We start from the raw sequence: 18991 nt of genomic DNA, 5'->3' as shown, positions 1-18991 counted from the left end.
CTCAGTTCCTTTGCCTTTGCCGCATCAGTTCTCAGATGAGGCTTTCCATTATAGAACGTCTGATATGTCTTCTTTTTGCAATAAACAGTGTTTCCCGTTCACCACAATCAATGCGCCCTCACCTGCATCTCCTCTATTTCCTCCAAATCTGCTCCTACCCGCTTTCCCAACTCATTATAACAGGGCAGGGATCCACTTGACCTCACCTTCTACCTCATGAGCCTTCATATCCAGCACATCATTCATATAAGTCCCACCAACTCCAATGGGATCCTATCATGACATATCTTTTCCTCAACCACCACCCCCCCACACACCTACATTCCACAGGGATTGCCCTCTATGTGACTCCTCTTTCTAGTCATTCCTCTGCACAGATCTCCATCCTGGCACTTATCTCTGCTAACATGACAAGTGCTACACGAACATCTCCTCTCTCACCACCATTCAGGGCCGTAAACAGTCCTTCCAGGTAAGGCGCCATTTCACTGTGAATCTGTTGGTGTCATTTACGGTATCTGGTGCTCCCAATATGGCCTCCTCTACATCAGTGAGACCAGACACAGACTGGAGGATTGTTTGCCGAACACCTTTGCTCTGCCTGTTTTAAATGGAAGGATCTCCGAGTGGTCACCCATTTCAATTCAACTTCCCATGTCTGTCCATGGCCTCCTCTACTGCCATGATGAAGCCAAACATTGGCTGGATGAGTAACCCTTCATATTGTGTCTGGGTAGTTTCCACCCTGAGGCATGAACATTGATTTCGATATCTACCAGGAACTAGTCTGCTCTACTTCTTCCCCACTTTTGTTTGTCCATTCTGCTGGTCTGCTCACCTTCTTCTCTTCTCCTCCACACTCATGATCTCCCAATGATTCCCTTTCTCCTTCCCTTTACTCCGCTGTGCTGTCCTATCAGATTTCTTCTTCAACCTTTACCTCTTAGGGTTAGGGTTAGGGTTAGTTATACAAGATATTAAGAGGAATAGATAGAGTGGACAGCCAGCGCCTCTTCCCCAGGGCACCACTGCTCAATACAAGAGGATATGGCTTTAAGGTAAGGGGTGGGAAGTTCAAGGGGGATATTAGAGGAAGGTTTTTTACTCAGAGAGTGGTTGGTGCGTGGAATGCACTGCCTGAGTCAGTGGTGGAGGCAGATACACTAGTGAAATTTAAGAGACTACTACACAGGTATATGGAGGAATTTAAGGTGGGGGTAATATGGGAGACAGAGTTTAAGGGTCGGCACAACATTGTGGGCCAAAGGGCCTGTACTGTGCTGTACTATTCTATGTTTAAAAAAGGAGGGAGAGAGAAACCGGGGAACTATAGACCGGTTAACCTAACGTCGGTGGTGGGGAAACTGCTGGAGTCAGTTACCAAGGATGTGATAACAGCACATTTGGAAAGCGGTGAAATGATCGGACAAAGTCAGCATGGATTTGTGAAAGGAAAATCATGTCTGACGAATCTCATAGAATTTTTTGAGGATGTAATTAGTAGAGTGGATAGGGGAGAACCAGTGGATGTGGTATATTTGGATTTTCAAAAGGCTTTTGACAAGGTCCCACACAGGAGATTAGTGTGCAAACTTAAAGCACACGGTATTGGGGGTAAGGTATTGGTGTGGGTGGAGAATTGGTTAGCAGACAGGAAGCAAAGAGTGGGAATAAACGGGACCTTTTCAGAATGGCAGGCGGTGACTAGTGGGGTACCACAAGGCTCAGTGCTGGGACCCCAGTTGTTTACAATATATATTAATGACTTGGATGAGGGAATTAAATGCAGCATCTCCAAGTTTGCGGATGACACGAAGCTGGGCGGCAGTGTTAGCTGTGAGGAGGATGCTAAGAGGATGCAGGGTGATTTGGATAGGTTGGGTGAGTGGGCAAGTTCATGGCAGATGCAATTTAATGTGGATAAATGTGAAGTTATCCACTTTGGTGGCAAAAATAGGAAAACAGATTATTATCTGAATGGTGGACGATTAGGAAAAGGGGAGGTGAAACGAGATCTGGGTGTCATTATACACCAGTCATTGAAAGTGGGCATGCAGGTACAGCAGGCGGTGAAAAAGGTGAATGGTATGCTGGCATTTATAGCGAGAGGATTCGAGTACAGGAGCAGGGAGGTACTATTGCAGTTGTACAAGGCCTTGGTGAGACCACACCTGGAGTATTGTGTGCAGTTTTGGTCCCCTAATCTGAGGAAAGACATCCTTGCCATAGAGGGAGTACAAAGAAGGTTCACCAGATTGATTCCTGGGATGGCAGGACTTTCATATGAAGAAAGACTGGATGAACTGGGCTTGTACTCGTTGGAATTTAGAAGATTGAGGGGGGATCTGATTGAAACGTATAAGATCCTAAAGGGATTGGACAGGCTAGATGCAGGAAGATTATTCCCGATGTTGGAGAAGTCCAGAACGAGGGGCCACAGTTTGAGGATAGAGGGGAAGCCTCTTAGGACCGAGATTAGGAAAAACTTCTTCACACAGAGAGTGGTGAATCTATGGAATTCTCTGCCACAGGAAACAGTTGAGGCCAGTTCATTGGCTATATTTAAGAGGGAGTTAGATATGGTCCTTGTGGCTACGGGGGTCAGGGGGTATGGAAGGAAGGCTGGTGCGGGGCTCTGAGTTGGATGATCAACCATGATCATAATGAATGGCGGTGCAGGCTCGAAGGGCCGAATGGCCTACTCCTGCACCTATTTTCTATGTTTCTATGTTCTATGTTCTTCCATCTATCAAATCCCAGCTTCTCACGTTGTTCCGCGTTGCCCCCAACAACGCACTTTCCCTCTTATCTGCTCTAACCTATTGCTTGCCAGCTTCTACTACTCCCACTCCCCACCCCCCACTTTCTTATTCTGTCCACTTTCTTTCTAGTCTTGACTAGCAATGTCAACTATTTATTGCCCTCCACTGATGTTGCCTAACCTGCAGGGTTCCTCCAGCAATGTTTTTTTTTTGTATTGCTCATGTATTATCTGCTCTGGATCACAGGTAAAAGCTCAAGGTTTCTATAAGACCATACGATATAGGAGCAGAATTAGGCAACTTGGCCCATTTCATCATGGCTCATCCATTTCCCTCTCAGCCCCAATCTCCTGCCTTTTCCGCAAAACCCTTCATGCCCTGACTGATCAAGAATCTATCAACCTTTGCTTTAAATATAACCAATGACTTGGCTGACGCAGCCACCTGTGGCAACAAATTCCACAGATTCACTGCTCTCTGGCTGAAGAAGTACCTCCTCATCTTCGTTTTAAATGCACATCCCTCTGGTCCTGGACTCCCCCACAAAAGGAAACATTCTCTCCACATTCACTCCATCAAGGCCTATCAACATTTGATAGGTTTCATCGAGTCCCCCATCATTCTTCAGAATTCCAGTGAGTACAGGCCCAAAGCCTCCTATGGTAACCCTTTCATTCCTGGAATCATTCTCGTGAACCTCTTCTGAATCCTCTCCTGTTCTAGTACTCTAATCCTTGTTACTGTACACCTAGATACTTCCATGGACTCAGATTCAGCTTTTCTTTCTTCATTTACACACCTACATATTACACCACAGAGGGATGTCATTCAGCCCATCCAGTCCATGCCAGATCAATCTGAATACCCCCTTCCGTTTCTCCTTTTTCCCTTATAGTCCAATGGATTATGCTTTCTCACACACAGCCACAAACTCCCCACTTGATCATTTTGCCAAAGTAAACCAAAAAACCTACCATTACTGATGTGGGCGGAAACCAGAATCCTCAGGGAAACCTACGTAGATAACTGGAAGAATGTTGAAGCTCCACACAGACGGAGGTCAAGAACAAACTCAGCTCCCTGGAGCTGTGAAACAATTCTACCAGGTGACTGAAAACAGATCTCACAAACGGAAGGTTTTCCTTTAAACCCTCTCTACACTCTTTCAATGAAATTCTACTCTCACTGATGACAGCTCATCAACCAATGGAACAAATGTTCCTTATTGACAATAAGCCCATTAGTAGTGCCACTCATTATTATCAGAAGGGTAAAACTTCTTTTGTACTAACTTCCAAGGGAAGAGCTTTCAATTTGATGGAGATATACAGAGATGTTTCTGGTTTTCCTCGTTCCCTGGTGCTTTGCAAAACCATTTCCAATTCTTCCTTTCTCCAATCAAAAGAGAATAAATTTGTCTTGAAACACTCTAGGCCAAAAAATTCTGTACAGGGGAATAGAATATGTACATCACTGGAAAAGAATTAAACTACCAATGTGTTATATCTCCTCTAGTAAACCAGACAATGTGTCCTAGATTCTTCATTATTGAGTAATTTTATAAAAATTAACATGGTAGGACATTTCATAAATCAGCATTTGGCAGCTTGAGGAACTGAATGGCCAATATCAGCTGTAATTAATAATTTACATTAAATATTATTCTAAATCTGCCCAGACTGCTATTCTTCTCTCTTCAGTTTGAATTTATTAGGATAATCCGGATCCCTCACATATCATATTTGTCAGTCCGATTCATGCTGAAGCTCTAAGTAGTCACATAGCACACTGGGTTGAACTGAAAAGGAGGAAGAGCGAATGTCTTCTCTATCAGCTGCAAGGGTCCTAGATGAAGTAAAACCCAGACCACCTCAACTCACTGCAATGGAGCATGGGACATTGTAGACAACTGGTTACTAAGCAATAAACATGAACATTAAAGTTTGGATTTGATTCATAAACTGATGCAAAATGCCTCACACAAATTAATGAGGAAGCACACATCAGAAGGTTGAATTTGGGGGCATAAATAGGTAAATTAGTTTACTGCTGTCACATGTACAGAGGTCAAGTGAAATATTATTGTCTGGCAAGCCATCCATATAGGCAATTTCACCATATCATGCATTGAGGTGGCACATGGGAAACAATAATAGAATGCAGAATCATGCGTCATGATTACAGAAAATATGCAGTGCAGATTGATAGTGAGGTGCAATATCATAACGAGGTAGTCTGTGAGGTCAAGATATAATTTTTATTGTACTAGGGGACCATTCACTAAACTGTGACAGCAGGATAGAAGCTGTCTTTGAACCTGGAGCAACATGCTTTCTTACTATTTTATCTCATGCCCGATGGGAGGGATAAGAACAAAAATGTCCAGAGTTGTGGGGTCTTTGATTATACTGGCTGCCAGAAAGAGACGGCAAAAGGTTTAGACAGAGTCCATGGAGAGGAGGTTGGCAATTGTGATGTGCTGAGCTGTGTTTGCAACTCATTGCAGTTTCTCCAGCCCTGGTCAGAGCAGTTGCCGTACCAAGGCATAATGCATCCAGATGTTATCTGTGGTGCTTCTACAGTACTGTACACAAGTCTTAGGTATATCTATATCTATATAGTTAGGGTGCCTAAGATTCTTGCACGGTACTGTATGTGACTGCCATATCTGAACTAAGTGATCTTTACTGTGCTGTCACTGCTTGCTTGCAGAGCAGAGTTGCATTTGTCTACAAGAATATTTGGAGATCCAGTTCCAAGACATCACTGACACGTTCACCGAAGTATATAATAAGTGTGGCCCTTCACTAGAGATCCTCAAGACAAAGGACTTCTTCAAACCTACCCCACTGTACAATACCAGCCTCGGGCAATAAACGTCCATGAGAAAACCTTGGAAAAAAAGGACCACATCAGCTATTGCTAAGTATTTGTAATATACTTAAGTAGGGTAAAGAAATTTGATATGTCCGCATTGTCCCTTAACAATTTTTATCAATGTACCATAGAAAGCATTCTGTCTTGATCCATACCAGCTTGGTACAGCAACTTTTCTGTACGTCACTGCAAGAAACTGCAGAGAGATGTGGACACAGCTCAGCACATCATGGAAACTACTGTCCCTTCCATGGACACTGTGTATACTTCTCACTGCCTCAGTAAAGCAGCCAGCGTAGTCAAAGATCCCGCCCACCCCAGTATTTCTCTCCTCAACCCCCTCCCATCCAGCAGGAAGAAGATATGAAAGTTTGAAGGAAATTGCAACCAGATCAAGAACAGCTTCTACCCTATTTCTTTCTGACTCTTGAATAGACATCTTGTGTGATAAGACTTCTCAATCTACCTTATTATTGTGTTTTATTGTTTTCCTGCACAGCTTTCTCTGTAGCTTTTACACTTTATTTTGCACTGTTATTGTTTTACTTCGTTCTGTCTCAATTCACAATGTAATAAATTGATCAATCTGAACAGAGTGCAAGACAAGCATTTAAGTGTATCTTGGTCCATGTGAAATTCATAAACATTATTTTACTAACATCAGCAATAACATTACTGACATCTCTTCCGGTACCCCATTGTAGAACTAGATGAAGCTACGGAAAAATATTCTCCTCCTATCCCTTCTGATATTTTTGCTCAGCTCTTTAAATGCAAGTTCTCTGGTTAACACATCTCCTGCCAATGGAAACAGTTTCTCCCCATTTCCCTGTTATAGAACATCAATAATAAGCACTTCTATAAATCTCCCCTCAAACTTCCCATTCTCATAAGAATAATGCCAGCAACTCTGTTATCATCAGACCATTCCTGACACTACTCTGGTAGCTATCATTTCATGCATTCCTAAGCAGTGTCATCATTTCTGAGTCTTCCTGTGGGTATCCCATGTCTTAAAGGCTTACCATAAACTTATCCTTGTACCAGATGCCATTATCCATGAAGCTGAAGTTACTCTGTGCCTACAATATTCAGTTACAATTTCATTAAAAACAAAGTTGGAAAGGAGCCTTATTTTGATGTTAAAATCTAATGGATTTAAGAATTATTGCGGCATTGAAAACTAATACTATTTTGTGCTGCTTCAAAAATGCAATGAGCTAGTTATAAACATTCGTGAATTCAATTGAAGATACAACGAAACCTTGACAGATCCAACACTCATAATCCCCTTCAATACATTGGCTTCTGCATTTAGAGATGATACAAAGTAAGGTCAAGAGCAAACTACTCAGCCCTTGAGCTTGTTGTGCTATACAATTAGATTATACTCTTCCGTCGAATCACCTTGATCCACTAAACCTAAATATCATTATTTTTTCAAAAATCCATCATCTTCAGTTTTGAAGTATTCTATTGATCCCTTGACTTAAGCACATTTTGTTGGGAGAGATGGCTTCAGATTTCCATTGTGTCTTGTGTGATGCAGTATAATATTTCCAGACATCGTACATGATCTGCCTCTTTCTAACTTTGTTAGATTGCTTTATTGAGGACCCCTTCCACAACAGGGGAGCTTTTCTTAATTAATTAAATTTTACTCAATCATAGTCATACAGCAGGCAAAAAAGCCCAATACCCCATCAAGTTCACAGTAATGATTTACATTAACTGTGCCCCAACTTATTTTATTCTCCCCCACATTCACATCCTCGAAATTCTACTGTTCATTTGCATACAGAACAACATGCAATGGTCAATTAACCTTCTAACATGATGCACACCTTTGGGATATTGGAGGAAAGAGGAGCACGTGGGGTGAAACCATACCATCACAGGGAAAACGTGAAAACTCCACACAGACAGCATCTGAGATCAGGATTGCACAGTGAGGCAGCATGTCTACTGGTTGCTCCACTGAGCTCTCACCTTAAGCACCTCATGGCACATTCGAGAGTGGTATAGTGGCACAGAGAGCAGGTTGCAGCTCCAGCCACCTGGGCTGAATGCCATCCTCTGCTAATGCCTATGCGTTAAAGTGACAGGTCATTGGTCCACCGCCAGATTGCCCCTCCTGTGTGTATGAGTAGTGGAAGTTTGGTGGAATGGAAGAATAGAAGTGAATTAGCATAGGATTAGCCTGAAACCATGCTCAATGATGGTCTGAAGGACTTGATGTATGACTATGTGATTCAGGCAAATCGTGCTCCGAGCTTGTACATGGAAGTGTTTACAAGCCTGAAAATGCAATTCTTTTGGTCTCTGTGTCAGTGAGGCAATTTTTACTGCATTTCTTCAAAACTGGGAGTGTGGTGCCCAAAATTGAACTAAGCACTAAGGACTCACTTTCAAGAACTCTACAAGTTATGTTCTGAGTATTATTTATTTGTTTGTTGTTTGCTTATTTTGTATTTACACAGTCTGTCTTCTTTTGCACATTGGTTGATTGTCAGACTTTATTTCTGTGTGGTTTTTTTCTATTGATTCTGTTGATTTCCTTTATTCTACTGTGAATGCCTGCAAAAAAATGAGTCTCAGGGTAATATATGGTGACATGTACGTACTTTGGTAATAAAATTACCTTGAATATAGAACTTTGAAAAATGAACGTGGTTACATATATTAATAGATGTAAAGCTCCTCTAATTTATTTTATGTCAGAACTTTCATACATTCGTGAAAACATTTTGTTGTGATGCAAATTGTAGAGTTAAAAATATCTTTAAAAAGGTATTATTCTGTTCACTATATTTAAGGCAATCGGGTGTAGAGCAGCGGAAAGTAATTTAACAGATGAGGTGTTAGTGAAGCAGCAGACTTTAACTAGAAGATAAATGGGTCGAGATGTAAATCAGGGAGAGGTATTAGACTTACAGTGATGTTGATCTGTTTTGTCAATCATAAAGAAGCAGAATTTAAGTTGTGATTTTACACCTTGTACTTTACAGATTTTGGGCTTTCCTTTCATCAATGTCTACTCATTGAGTATAGGATCAGTTTACTTCCTGTGACACTAGCCCAAATAGAGCAAAGGTGGCTCCTGCAAATGTTCACAACAGGAATTCTGCAGATGCTGGAAATTCAAGCAACACACATCAAAGTTGCTGGTGAACGCAGCAGGCCAGGCAGCATCTCTAGGAAGAGGTACAGTCAACATTTCAGGCCGAGACCCAAGTCTCGGCCTGAAATGTTGACTGTACCTCTTCCTAGAGATGCTGCCTGGCCTGCTGCGTTCACCAGCAACTTTGATGTGTGTTCCTGCAAATGTTCGTTGTTGTGGGTGTTCTCCCTTGCTGAAAGTCATATCACTCAGTGTACCTGAAGACATTCCTTGCACCAGAAGACATTCCTTGCACCTGTACATCACTACCAAAGGCAGTATGATTATATTTTGCATCTGTGCCCACAGATCTCAGACTCTTTTCCTCATGGAAACATCCTCTTCATGTCTACTTTATCCAGGCCTTTCAGTATGCAGCAGGTTTAAAATGACATCCACCCTCATCCTTCTGAACTCCATCCAGTGCAGGCACAGAAACATCAAACACTCCTCATATGTTAAGCCTGTCAGTCCTGAGATCATTCTTGTTGAAACTCATCAAAACCCCCACCAGGGCCAGCACATCCTCCTTCAGATACGAGGCCCAAAATTGCTCAGAGTTTTCCAAACACAGTCTGACCAATGCTTTCCTCTCAAAATGAATGCCAACATTGCATTTGTCTTTTCTACTGACTCAACCTGCAGGTTAACATTGAGGGAATCCTGAACTAGGACTCCCAAGTCCCTTTGCAATTCAGATTCCTGAATTTTCTCCCTATTTAGAGAACAGTCTACAGTACATCTCTGTTCTTCCTACCAAAGCACATAACCCCATACTTTATTATACAGTATTCCATCTGCACCATCAGATGACAGATTGCACATTGCAATTGTCCATGGCCATTCATACTTAATGGCTAGGTTGTTGAAACAGCTTCATAGATTGGTTAAGAGGCAAATGTATTCATATAGGATTCAGGAAAAAGAAGCCAAAGGAACAGGTTTCATAGGACAACACTCCACTGGACAGAACATTTAGCTCATGATGTTGTTTGCTTTTTTAAGTTACATGAATCAACCGACTATGTTCTTCTGATTATGTGATGGCTTCAGCATCTGCTCACCACTGCTTTTCATTTAGAAACATATAAACCTAGAAAAACATACAGCACAATACAGGACCTTCGGCCCACTAAGTTGTGCCAAATACGTTCCTATCTTAGAACTACTTAGGCTTTACCCATAGCCCTCTATTTGTCTAAGCTCCATGTAGCCATCCAGGAGTCTCTGAAAAGATCCTATCGTATCCAACTCCACCACCACCAGCAGCTGCCCATTCCACGTACTCACCACTCTGCGTAAAAAAACTTACCCCTAACATCTCCTCTGTACCTACTTCCAAGCACCTTAAAACTATGCCCACTCGTGATAGCCATTTCAGCCCTGGGGAAAAGCCTCTGACTATCCACACAATCAATGGCTCTCATTATCTTGTACACCTCGATCAGGTCATCTTTCATCCTCTGTCTCTCCAAGGAGAAAAGGCTGAGTTCACTCAACCTGTTCTCATAAGGCATGCTCCCCAATCCAGGCAACATCCTTGTAAATCTCCTCTGCACCCTTTCTAAAGTTTCCACGTCCTTCCTATAGTGAGGCGACCAGAACTGAGCACAGTACTCCAAGTGGGGTCTGACCAGGGTCCTATATAGCTGCAACATTACCTCTCGGCTCGTAAACTCAATCCCACGATTAATGGAGGCCAATGCATTTAAGGTCTTCTCCCATCTGTTTTGGCTCCACACATAGATTTCCATTCTGGTCTTCCAAAGGATCAATTTTGTCCCTTGCGATCTTTTGCTATGCTCTTGACATCTAACAAAATTACACTGAACCCATTTGGAAAATACTGCCTAAGATCAATAAAGAAAAATAACCAAGGGGAACTGATATATGTTCAATTAAAATAGACCAGAGAACATGCAGATAATTCATCACAGATAGATTCATACAGGTTTACTATGATAGGATGATCATAGAGTCATAGAAAACTATAGAACGGAAACAGGCCTTTAGAACCATTTAAACTACCCAGATCACAGCCTTCCATACTCCTCCCATCCACATACCTATCCAAGCTTCTCTTAATCATTCAAATTGAAATTGTGTCCACCACTTTTGCTGGCATTTCGTTCTACACTTCACCACTCTCTGAATGAAGAAGTTTCCCCTCATGTTTCCCCAGAAATATTGCCCCCTTCATCCTTAACCCATAACCTCTGATTGTAGTCTCACCCAACCTCCGTGGAAAAAGCTTGCTTACATTTATTGCATCTATATGATGTGTAATTTTGTATACCTCTATCAAAACTGCACCCCCCCCCAGTCTTCTATGCTCTGAGGCATAAAGTTCTAACCTATTCAATCTTTCCTTATAACTCAGATCCTATCATCCTGACAATATCCTTGTATTTTTTTCTCTATACTCTTCCAATCTTATTTACATCTCTCCTGCAGTTAGGTGGCTAAAACTGCACACAATACTCCAAATCAAGCCTCATCTACATCTTATACAACTTCAATATAACATTTTAATTCAATACTGATCTATGGAGACCAATGTGTCAAAAGCTTTCTTTATGACCCCACCTATCAGTATCACCACTTTCAATGAATTATGGACCTGTATTCCTCGAACCCTTTGTTCTACTGCAGTCCACAGTGGCCTAGTGCTCACTGTGTAATACCTACCATTGTTGGTCCTCCCAAAGTGCAACACCTCACACATGTCTGCATTAAATTCCATCTGCCATTTTTCCAGCTGGATCAGATAACACTGCAAGCTTTGAAAGTCTTCCTCTATGTCCACTATACTCCCAACCTCGGTGTCATCCACAGATTTGCTGATCCAGTTAACCACATTATCATCCAATTGTTGATAGAGATGACAAACAACAGTATCTGTTATCCTTGCAGCACTCCACTAATCACAGGCCTCCAGTCAGAGAGGCAACCATCTACTACCACTCTGCCATCTCCCACAAAGCCAATGTCTAATCCAATTTGCTACCGTATTTTGACGCTAAGTCACTGAACCTTCTTGACCAACCTCCCATGCAGGACCTTTTCAAATACCTTGCTAAGGTCCATGTAGACAACACCCACTGCCCTGCCTTCATCAATTTTCATGGTAACTTACGCAAAAAGCTCTATAAGGTTTGTTGAACACAACCTACCATGCACAAAGCCAAACCGACTATCCCTAATCAGTCCGTCTATCCAAATACTCATATATCCAGTCTCTTAGAATACTTTCCAATAACTTTCCCACTTCATCATTTCAATGCAAGCAAGCACTTCAACTGAAATACTAATGAGTGAACATGAAAATATTGTGGAGCCAAGAGTGTAGAAGACAGCTAGAAGACTTTGTGCCAAAGTAGATCAAGTTGCGACTGAACAGTTAACTTTAATGTTTTTTTTCTTATATTTGTTTTTCATTATTAATGGAAGAATGTAACACATTCCAGTAGTATTTACACTCACAACTAAATTAGTTGTTAGCAGTTGTAAATTACATTGCTAAATTATTAACATTAATGAATCATGGTTATAAACAGCAGAATGCAGACATTTCAGACATAGAGAGAAAGCAAAGTCAATAAAACAATTTTCAAACTGAACAAAAATTTAATCCTTGCTGTGTACAGTACACTCAGTATCCATTTCATTAATTACACCTTTATACCTGCTCGATAATGGAAATTACTAATCAGCCAATCACGTGGCAGCAACTTAATGCATAAAAGCATACATACATGGCCAAGAAGTTCAGTTGTTATTCAAACCAAACACCAGAATGGGGAAAAAATGTAATCTAAGTGATTTCAGCGGTGGACAGACTGGTTTCAGTATCTCAGAAACTGCTGATCTCCTGAGATTTTCATGCACAACAATACCTAGAGCTTACAGAGAATTGTGCTAAAAACAAAAACCAGCCAGTGAGTGGCAGGTCTGTGGGCAAAAGCAGCTTGTTAATGAGAGAGGTCAGAAGAGAATGAGCAGACTGGTTCAAGACAACAGTAGCATTACAGCAGTGGTGTGCAGAAGAGCATCTCTGAACACACAAGATGTTCATACTTGAAGAGGATGGGCTCCAGCAGCAGGCAGCAGATGACCACAAACATACTCACAGTGGCCACTGGTTGTGTAAGTGGTGTGTTAATGCGTAAAGTCCTCCTTCTAAATTTTGATTGCTGTGTGATTCAGTACAAATGCACTATGATATTACACATGTAACACATGGACTGAGGACAAATCTCTGAGTATCCTTTAATTGGAAACTTCTGCCTTGCATCTTCATCTTATATTGGTCAGTATACCACTGTTGTTACAATCATGATTCAGAAATACCGCAGGGAGCTCGCAGGATGCCTGTCCCAAGCTATTACCTTCAGTGGATATTCCTTGCATTGGAATTCACTTTCAAGAATTCTGACCATCAGATACAATTAATCAACTAACATTTACCAAACAGAAGGCAAACATAAATCTCCAGCATGAAAATGAAGGAGAGAAAACATCAACAGTGTGAGACCATTACATAAAATTAAAAAGAATTTACAACCATTCACAGGATTAGTCCACGTGGGTATTTATTGAACAGGACACAACCTCACATTGCTTTCAACATTTTTTTTTTAATCACAGCCTAAAGTGCATTTAGGCTGCTAACCCAACAATAAAGTGGTGGTTCCATATTTCATATTTTCTAGATGAAATGTCTGAATTCCCAGTCAGATGTCATTTCTATGACCTTCAGATTAGTTTTCCTCTTAACTTTCTTTTTAACAATCCTAACAAACTCATGCAAAATATTAACAACCTCCTTGAAAGCCTTATCCCTACGCCATGCCATGAGTCATCAACGGTATCGGTGACTGGGCACTTAAAGCAGTGGTCCCCAACCACCGGGCCGCGGACTGGTACTTGGCCGCAAAGCATGTGCTACCGGGCTGCGAGGAAACAATATGATTTGGCGATATGAAACGATATGAATCAGCTGCACCTCTCCTCATTCCCTGCCACGCCCACTGTTGAACTTCAACCCAGCCCCCCCCACCCCACTGTCGGCCGGTCTGCAAGATTATTGTCAATATTAAACCGGTCCGCGGTGCAAAAAAGGTTGGAGACCCCTGATTTAGAGAAAAGGGAAGAAAATGGTTACAGAGAGAAACTCCACATGAACAAATAACAATACACAGCTTTACTCTGATTATAAGTCTAAATATTTTTGGTATAGAATTGAAAAGTTCAACAGAAATGTACTTGCAGAAAAGTCCTGCTTTAAATATGAAGTTCTCTTAAAGTTTTAAACTGAGTGTCTACTGGTTAGTCGCCATTACCATGCAGTGCTAATTTCTAATGTATGTGGAACATGATCAATGATTTTCATAAACAAATTCAAATGAAAATGGTTAAATTAATCCTGCAACTTCAATTACAAAATTACAATTGCATAGCTTAGAGCTTTGCGACAATTCAATTCAATCATTTATTTATAAATAAACAACTGGAGTTAAATGGCATCCCCCTATTCATTTCTGATTAATTACTTTTCTGTTGTTTCATGATGTATGCTTACCACATGATAGTTTGTTAACCAGTATGGATATCTAAACTCCCTGCTTTTCAGCTGCACTACTTTCTCCTTCATCAGTTTAAGCAATGCACTTTCTACCCATCACTACATCCTTATTTTGGCTTACTATCTTCTCTGTGCTTCAGATCTTCACCAATTACCTTGTGTTTCTGCTTCAACTTACCGAGAAACCTCTTTCACCTTTTCAACTGTAAGCAAGTAATTTTCACTTACAGTCTTTGCATTGGTCTGAAGGGTTTGGATTTGAACCAACATATCTGAGAGTCACCTACCTGTCTCCATTGCTATCACGGTGATATTGTGCCATCCCGCAGTTTCCCGATCCAATCTTTTGACAATTGTGATCTGTCCAGTGTTTGCATCCACATTAAATATTCTCTCCAAGTCAGTGTTACGGTCGATAGAGTACCTGTCAAATTCCCATCAGACAACAGTGAGTTAAGACCATTGCTGAAATTCATAACTTAGAATACTCAGAGCTGGCTTAACAAGAAAAATACAGCAGAACTGTTATTCAGTCAGTGCTTGTGTCAGCTTGGGGAAACAAAACAGTAATGTATCTAAAGGCCTGATATGTCATACAGTAATAGAGAAATACAGCATGGAACCTAACCAAATGGTCTATGCTGACCATGACGTCCCTCATGCTACTTCCATTTGTCCTTGCTTCACCAATATCCCTCTAAAACCCTCCTATACATGGACTTAACAAACTATGTATGGGAGGTGGTGCTGGAGGAGATACCCTAGGGCAGGTGACCTCTGGTGGAGAATTAAAGAGAAGATGAGAAAGTTGGGTAGAAGGGGCAAAATCAAGACCAGGAGTACAAGTAATTAGGACAGGGTGGTTAGAACTTGGTAGGGAGTAACGCATAGCCTCTTCTCCCTCATCTGGAGAAAATGTCATGGATTCGCAGAGATCTTTAATCACGACCATCTCTCAGGAAAGAGGAAAATCCGATTGCAGTAACTACAGAGGGATCTCTCCGCTGCTCTCCTTAAGAAAAGTCACTGCTTGTGTCCACCTCAACCCTATCCTCCCTTTTGTAGAATAGCTGCTTCCTCCAGTGATTGATGTTACTACCAGAGCCACATCAATCACTGCACCTGGCAGTGATTCTCTTTTAATTTTCAAAGAGAATCAATTGGAAGAGATGGTGAGGAATCCTACTGAAGTTTGGCTGATATTACATAAGCATCTCCCTTTTTTTCTGCTATACAATGGTGTGATGAAGACATGACATTTCTATCCAATGGGTCCAAAGGGACCAAATAAGACTGCCTTTGCTTCAACTACTGTATTTTCTCAATCTTTTTCCCTTCAGTTTTTCTCCTCAGCTTCCCCATTGAAGTGGAGTTAATCTATAGGTCAAGTGGGTAAGTAATGAACCTATGTTGCCTCCAAGCCAGAGCCAAGGTCACTCTAACCTCAGTCCTCGCGTGCAGTAAGAAAACTTACCCCGCAAATGGGGCCACTCAGAGACCAATGTTGATCTATTTGCTGATACGTGAAGTAAAATTGACCTTACATCAAACATCCAAAAGATAAAGTTCATCCATTAATCTGCCCCATTTCAAAGTAATTGTTTAGTAGAACCCTCTGCTTCATTGACCAACCGAACGCAACGTCTTCAATTAAGAATAAACAAACTGCTGTTGAAACGTAGAGAACTGAGCAGCATCTGTAAATGCAAAGGACAGTTGGCATTTCAGGTTGAAACATAGCATCAGGACTTCCAGCATAAAGGGGAGATAGCCAGTATAAAGAGGCCTTTTCCATTTCTTCCTTTATTGGCCTTTGTCTATTCAATAAAAATACAAAAAGTTCTTCCTTCCATTGCTTTCTATCATCGAGCACATTACTCATCTCAGTCCTATTACTGACATCCTCACCTACTGCATACTCCAGTATATAGGTTTATGATGTACTGGCTCATGGAAACAAAAACAATCCTGCTGTTCCTGGTCCCTATTTCCGTGAAGTTTTATATCTATCTCTTGTCCATTCCACATGTCCATCAGTTCCTCATTCTAGCAGAAACCTCTTCCTCCTTCAGTGATCTGTCCAGCATTTTTCAACAGTACTTAATATTCTAAGCGACTCCACACTTGAAGTCAAAATAAAGTGTTCAAAATGTCACATTGTATTTATATTGTCTGTAGCAGATGTTTTTACCTGAAACTAAACGTCCCTTCTCTATTACTATGGATCTTAGTCTAGGTTTGCAAAATAATTTCTCCATTTAGACAGAAACTCAATGCATTCAGTTTTTTTCCTTTCATTGGAGAATCAAAAAATGGTGGGTATTGGTTTAAGGTGAGAGGAGAACAATTTCATGGAAACTTGAGGAGCAAAGTTATTTTTCATACAAAGGACAGCATGTATGTGAAATGAGCTGACAGAAAGTGATAAGGCAAGTACAACCATGATTTTAAAAAACAGTTGGACTGGTCATGGATTAGAAGTATTTTGAACACTATGGGCCAAACACTGGTAAATGGGTCTAGTTTGGGTGGGGCACCTTGGTTGACATGGGTCAGTTTCGTTAAAGAACATGCTTCCATGCTACTTAAGTCTATGATTGTACCTCCGTGTCAGAAAGGCTTGGTGCTTCCAACTGCTGATTCTTACAAGCAGAAAAATGAAGCATTTACATTCTCTCATGACAGAGCAGCAAAGTCATTAGTGATCATCCTCAGTAAAAACAGAAACATAAGAAAGTATCAAAATCAGAATTCAAATAAGGATTTGTCAATGACATAATTTGTGAAATTTGTTGATGGCAGTACTGGGCAGGCATAACAAATTACTATAAGTCACATAGATAGATAGATATGGAATAGATAAATAAATAGGCAAATAATAAATAAACATAGATGGTTAAATAGATAAACAAACAAACATATAAATAAATAATGCAATATAAGTATAGTGAGGTAGTGTTCATGAGATAATAAATAGTTTAAGAATACAATGAGGGGAAGAAGCAGTTCCCGAAATATTGAGTGTGGACCTTCTATCTCAAATATCACTTCCTTGATGGTAGCAATGAAAAGAGGGTATGTCCCTGATGAGGAGGGATCTTAAAGATGGATGCCACCTTTGTAAGCCACTGCCTTTGGAACAATGTCTTCAATGGTGGGGAGTCTTGTGCCTGTGATGGAGCTGGCTGACTCTGAGCCCTCTGAAGCCTTTAAGAATCCTGTGCATTGTTGCCTCCATACCAGATGGTGATGTAACCAATCTCCACAAAGTACACCTGTAGAAATTTGCTAACCTTTCACAACATACCAAATCTCCTCAGACTCCTACCAAAGGATATATACGATCCCATCATTATGTTGGGCCCAGGATACGTTCTGAGATGTTGACACTCAAGAACTTGAAACTATTCATCCTTTCCTCCACTGACCCCTCTGCTTTGCTGACTTCTGCTTCCTTAAATCTACATTCAATTCTTTGGTCTTGTTGATATTGAGCACATGGTGTCATTGGAGTATTATGCACAGTACTCCAGGTGTGGCCTTACAAGAATGTTGTACGATTGCAGCAATACTTTCCTATCTCTAAACACCAAAACACTTACAATAAAGGCTACTATGCCATTTCCTTTCTAACCACTAACCACCTGCCTGCTAATGATTTTTAATTTGTGCTTGAGAATACATTGATCCCTTGGTACTTCACTCGTCTACAGTCTTTCTCTATTCAGATAACAACCTGCCTTAAAACTCCTCTTGCTGAATTGCATGAACTCGTATTTCCCCACATTAAACTCCATATTGTCTTCTTTTTGCCCATTCATACAACTTACAAAATACTTTTGCAAAGTCTCGAAATCCTCATCACAACACGCCTCCCATCTATTTTCATTTTGTTGGCAAACTAAGATAATTCACATGCTGCCCTCTCTTCCAGTTTAATAAGATAAACAGCAAAAAATTTGGGGCAAAGAATTAATTGTTGAGGCACTCCATGAGTTATCTGCTTCCAGATGAAACAGTTCTCTTTATTCTAACTTTCTTCTGTGCACTATCCAGTTTTCAATCCTTGTTAACACCCTTCCCTGAATACAGTCTGGTCATTTGCAATTGCCTTTAATCTGACCTGTTGTCAAATGGCTTCTGAAAATCCAAAGATACTATATCCACAGGTGTCAACTCTGCATTCTAAATCCTCAAAGAACTCAAACAAATTTTTCAAACAAGATTACCTTTCACAATATCACGTCAACTTGGTTTGCTTGGGTTAAGTTGTTCTAAATGCTTATTTCTTTCTTGATTGTTGACTTCAGCTTTTTTGCAACAACAGATATTAAGCTAACAGGCCTATAATTATCCACATCTTGTCTCCCTCCTTTCTTGAACAAATGAATCACATCTGTAGTTTCCCAGTCCACTGCTACTTCCAGGAACTCAGTAAGATGTGAAAATGGGATCGGTAATATCTGCAGCTTCTTCCTTTAAAACCCCGAATGCTAAACTTCAGGACCTGTTTACTATTCTAACTTACATCCCATTTAATTTTACCAATACTTTGTCCCCATTGATAGTGATTGCTGCAACTTCTTTCGCCTTGTTTAAAAATAGCCC

The 18991-nt window shown here is 40.8% G+C and overlaps 1 protein-coding gene across 3 annotated transcripts in view; it reads right to left on the bottom strand.

The window, feature by feature from the left end:
* The window catches only part of LOC140185111 (cadherin-22-like), a 1010842-nt gene that overhangs the window by 301726 nt on the left and 690125 nt on the right, over positions 1-18991 (bottom strand). For all 3 annotated transcript variants that reach the window (XM_072238393.1, XM_072238399.1, XM_072238408.1), the window contains exon 8: positions 14671-14807. In XM_072238393.1, coding sequence (XP_072094494.1) covers positions 14671-14807 — 137 coding nt within the window. The remainder of the gene's footprint in view (positions 1-14670; positions 14808-18991) is intronic.

Source organism: Mobula birostris, chromosome 2, assembly GCF_030028105.1.
Source record: "Mobula birostris isolate sMobBir1 chromosome 2, sMobBir1.hap1, whole genome shotgun sequence".
Classification (NCBI taxonomy): domain Eukaryota; kingdom Metazoa; phylum Chordata; class Chondrichthyes; order Myliobatiformes; family Myliobatidae; genus Mobula; species Mobula birostris.
This window is presented reverse-complemented; position numbering and strand designations above follow the sequence as displayed.